The following is a 5,255-nucleotide window of genomic DNA, read 5'->3' as shown; positions in this document are numbered from 1 at the left end:
TAGCAAAGTCACCCTTGAAATAATTAAATTGTAGCAATGTCGCCCCTAATGTTAAATGGAAAAATGTTAAATGTTAACTTTGGCTAACTCAAAAATAACTGACTCAAATAGTAGCAATGTTGCCCTTAAAAGTAATTAGATCATGGCCATCTTGGCCCGTACATTAAGTTTGAGTCAGCAAAGTTTAAAGGTCAATGTTTGCTCATTTAACATTAGGAACAACATTGCTATGATTTACTTACTTCAAGAGCAACATTGCAGCAACAGAGAGTTTAGGACATTAGATACTCCTATAAAAATAGTTCAGGGACAAAAATGATATTAACCCTTTTTTATATACCTGCAAGAATACTTAGGACAAGTAAAACTAGAATGATGATGGTGACCATATAAATACAGGCCTCTTGGTTCACTATATCTCCTTTCTATCCATAAATTGCAGCAGAACGAGCAATAACTTAAGACACAGAAAAAGATATCCTTTCTTGTTGTAGGCATGGGATAATGTTCAAATAGTAGTATTTATATGTCTTTCAATACCAAATAAGTGATTCTATTGTTTATTGACTTCTTTAATGTCAGTTCTTTAACTTTATTAGCAAAGGATCCTCAATATTCAAGCACTTCATTGAGAAAAGGTAGAAAGACAGTTATTAAACCCTCACCATGACAGGAACTATTTCTAGACACGAAGGATAGATATGAAAAAGAAAAGTGATAAAAAGCACAGCATCTTAATCGAGAGCACAATGACGGAGATACTGATATTAAAAGCATAACTGATTCAAATACCTGAAGGGGATTCTTCAACCATAGCAACAGCTTCTTCATCTTGATGTTCACCGGCAAGTCCATCATCAATATCGAGTTGGTTTCCATTCAAAATTTGCTCATCAGGCAATACCGTAAGATCCACTACAACAAGCAAGAGAGAAAAATAAATTAAGTAATTAACAGTAAAGTAATAAATAATAAATTAACAGTAAAGAAATTTATTATCTAGTCTATAAATTCTATAGAAAGCTCACTATTCATAAGCAAACAACGCAACACTTAGACGTCATGCAAAGCACGGGCAGTGAGCCTCAATCCTAGTCATTTTAATAGTTACTTCCTCCGTTAAAAAATGTCAGGCATTTTTAACTGAATCTTACCTCCCAATAAAGTACTTAGTTACTTTCCAACTAACCCTATCTTTCTATATTTAACCCTATTAAACACTCTATAATAAATATAAAGTCATTATTAATAAGGACATTTTTGAGAAAAAAAAAAAGGTAATGATTACACCTCAAAAGACTAAAAATGCCTTACATTTTTTAACAGATAAAGTATCTAATAAATTATAAAATGAAAATAACAAATAATATTTATATTTCTAGAATATTTCACATCAGGTGTGGTATGAGAAAAGAAGCCAACATGAATGGGAAAATATTTATAAATAGAACCGAGCTTTGGTGTTGTGTTGGCTTCTATTATAAAAGTGCACAATCAATTAAATCTAAACAAGATTATATTAGCATATGCGCTCGAGCTTTATAAACCATAGTACTGCAAAAGTCTAAAGTGAGGTCGACTCTTCAAAACGAATTAAAGAATTCGATTAGCAAAACCCAAGCTGTTCTACTAATTTCCACTTAAGTGATGTATTTCCCGAATCTCACAATTACATCGCCAAATAAAAGTCTATATCAAATTATGGTTTAACTGCCGAGAGCTTGAAGTATCAGGTTTCACAGGAGCTAAACAAAGTAAGCGAATAAAAAAGATAAATTGTAACCCCCAAAAAAAAATAAGGCAAATAAAAAATAAAGCCAGGCACACGTTCAATCATCGTTTGTTGCAATTCAGAGGGGAAAGGAAAAGGAATTTGAATTCTTATAGGTTTCCAGGAGCATTGTAGTGGGGAGTTAGCTTGATTTTCTTGATTTCAACTCACTTAGTTCTCTAACGTTTCAATATGCAGCTTTCGAATCCATTATGATTTATGACTTAGCATCACCTGATTTCGAAACCCTAGACGAAATAACATCTTGGCGGTAGACAATAGACAGTAACTCACATAATAGCCCCTTACAAGGTAATTGAATTAATGGGGTTTCCGGGAACACCGAAATGAGAAGTTGGCATGATTTTCTTCTACATTCCAACTACTATTGTTCATATAAAATAAAATTTAACACCACAAAAAAAAAAACAAAGCATAAGGAAATATAGAGAGAGGCATACCGCTGTCCTTCTTCGCATCCTCCCGCCTTCTCTTTCGATGGCGAGCCCAATCGGCGATGCTAGCGCAACCATCGGGATCAGGGCGGGCCTCTGCGGAATCCCCCATGATCTCGATCCGGAGAATCCTGTCGGAGAAGTTACTGACGTTGAAAGCGAAGGCAAAATTGGCGTCGGAAGGAGAAGCACCGCTAGAATAATCGGAGTCCATGACGGTTGCAGGGTGAAAGAGATCCGTATTGAAATCCTTCATCCTCACGGGTAAGCCTCGCCCAGGGAAGGACGAGAGCAGAGGGAGATAATGCTAGGCGAGGCCCACGGGTGGGCCAGAGGGAGAGGGTGAGGGAGGAAGGAAAGAAGAAGGGTTTTGTTGGATTGCAGAGAGGCGGTGTGGTGGAGAAGCGAGCGTTTAAGAGCCATAAATACAGAGTGTGAAAGCCATAACTCCTTTTGGTTTTGCGTGTCCTTTGATTTGGTTTACTTGTTTTGTTTGTTACATCATTTGTTAGTTCATTCATGCCAACCAAACTACCCAAATAATGATAACTAAAATTCGAACCAAAAAATAAAAATTATGGAATCTTTAGATTAAGAAAATTTTAAATACACAAAAATTTATAAATTTAATTTAAATAAATTTTAAATTATATTTTTTATAATTTTAAATTACTTTTATATTTTATTTATTTAAAATTTTAATTACTTCAAGTATTTTGTTCTTTTCACGTTCTTATTATTAATACATATATGATTTTCGTATTTTTTATTATATTTTATTAATTAAAAATAAAAATAAATCTTTTATTTTTATTTTTATTTTTATTTTTATTTTTGTTTCAAATCTTAATTCATCTCTCTTACTCATTTAAAATTTTTGAAACTATTCAAACAAATAATTTTAAATATATAAATTTTAAATATGAACTTTTAAATTTAAATCTATCGATCTAAACATTATCAAAAATTAAATATATTGTCAAGCACCAAGGAAGATAATACAAAGATATTTCCTTTGTTTTTAAATGTAGAAATATTTTAACTCGCTCACATGCTTTAAGAAAGTTAGATAATTTTTATGATTATGTCTAAAATTAAAATGTTTAGTAAAAATATCTTTATAATTAATATTTTTTTAAGTTAATAATACTATCCATTTATGAGAGGAAATATAATTGATGTTTTTTTTTAAATTTGCAATTTTGCTTATAATAAAATAATTCTTCTAGTATTTGAAAACAATGAGAGATTTCGTTACAAGATAGTTTCTCTTGAAATTTATAATTTTATTTATAATAAAATAGTATTATCTTACATTGAATTGATTTGAAATTTTAAATCAAAATAAAAAGTCACTTAGTTGAAAAAAAAAAAAAATCAAACTTTTCTTTGGCTGAGAAAACCAGACAATATATTTGAAGCCGTAAAAACAATAAACATATGAGACAAATTGTAATTTATCATAGTAATATTAATGTAATTAACATCATATATTACTTTACAATATCAATGAATTGTTTAATTTAACATGACAATAGCATCATATATTTTTTTGATTTTCTTAATCAAGGGAGATGCGTGGGAGAATTTTAAATCTTAAAAAATTAATCTTCAATATATATCTTATAAACTTCTTAATTTGATTCCTTTTTTTTTTTTTGCTAAAAAAAGAGCCCATTTTATTAATTACAAAAAATAACACACATGCCAATAGCTGAAGCCAAAAAATATTCCAAAAAACCTACATACAACTTACCGCACAAAACTCACTGAAAAAGAAAAAAACAAACAAAACAGCAAAAAAAAAAAAACCAAAAGCAATTAACCAATTATAACTCTATTTCAGTCATCACAAGAACAATCAAAAATAGAAATTCTAGTAATCCTTAAATCAGTAATTAAAAGACTGGATAAATAAGAAGTAGCTTCTGAAAGTCATCCAACAAAACACATCTTATATGCTTTTTAATTTAATCCGATAATACAAATCAGGCATTTCGATACATTTTAGAAATATAAATAAATTTTGTTCAGGATTGGGATATTAATCTTTATATTTTGGCCAGTCAAACTTTTTTTATCCTTCTAAATAATTTATTTTAAAACATTCTCAAGTATCATCGAATGTATAACTATTTAAAAGAAATCAATAAACACTGTTTCCTTGGTCAGTTAAACTTTTTCTTGGCAGCTAAACTTATCTTCTAAAACAGTAATCACTCATTTATCATCCTTAGTATTCGATCATAAACTATTTTATTGGCCATCAATATAATCATTGAGAATTTTTTATTCCCCACCTCCTATTGCTATTGCTAATAAGACTAAGAGCCCGTGTGTCGTAAACAAGTTAAACATATTCTCTCCATGTTGCCAACAAATATTTAATAAAAAAATTGGACCTAATCGGATACATACATGTAATGGTCGAGACATAAATATTTTATCTCTAAATATTTTTCTTTCTTCTTTAGTTCTTTTTCTCCCGCTCTCTCCCCGTCGTGTTTGAAACGTTCATCAGTCAAATGCGAACAACAGAATCACACGGCGTCGTTTTGGCGTCCTTTGCTCATATTGAGTCATATCCTTGGTCAGTAAAATATATCGATGTTTTTTTTTTCCTTCCCGGTTTTCTGAACGATATTCATCTTTCTTGGACAACTCTGGCTCTTAATTGTGTATATTGTCAATAAACATTCTCAGCCCATACTTATTTGCCCCACGATAACTCTGCATATATTGAAGATTACTGTGATTAGGAAATACAGATTGTCCTCGGAACAAATACACAAAGATCCCATGTTTGACCATTCATATACGACTTGAAATTAATTATTATATTTTATATACTCGTTGCACTAAATTACTGATTTTGACTGGTGCGTTAGAGTAGACCATGTCAAAGTCGTACGCAGTTAATGTGATAATATTGAGTCAGACACAGATTAGGCGCATGCCACTTATTATTGCCAATGACTTGCAACGAACATGACGAAATCACGTTTAAAATTGTACTTTACGATTCAAAT

General features: G+C 30.8%; 1 protein-coding gene across 1 annotated transcript; it reads right to left on the bottom strand.

The window, feature by feature from the left end:
- Positions 1–769: 769 nt before the first annotated feature.
- Positions 770–2,574, bottom strand: LOC129299703 (BTB/POZ domain-containing protein At2g46260-like). Its single transcript, XM_054938166.1, has 2 exons — positions 2,233–2,574; positions 770–915 (listed from the first exon to the last, which is right to left on the bottom strand). Exons 1-2 carry the CDS (start codon positions 2,480–2,482, stop codon positions 785–787), a joined length of 381 nt encoding a protein of 126 aa, XP_054794141.1. The 5' UTR covers positions 2,483–2,574; the 3' UTR covers positions 770–784.
- Between the last annotated feature and the right edge of the window lie 2,681 nt (positions 2,575–5,255).

Source organism: Prosopis cineraria, unplaced genomic scaffold (assembly GCF_029017545.1).
Source record: "Prosopis cineraria cultivar Desert tree isolate PC_DT_omini unplaced genomic scaffold, ASM2901754v1 PC1265, whole genome shotgun sequence".
In the NCBI taxonomy this organism is placed as follows: Eukaryota; Viridiplantae; Streptophyta; class Magnoliopsida; order Fabales; family Fabaceae; genus Prosopis; species Prosopis cineraria.
Note: the sequence above shows the minus strand (reverse complement) of the source record. Positions and strands in the feature narration are given on the sequence as shown.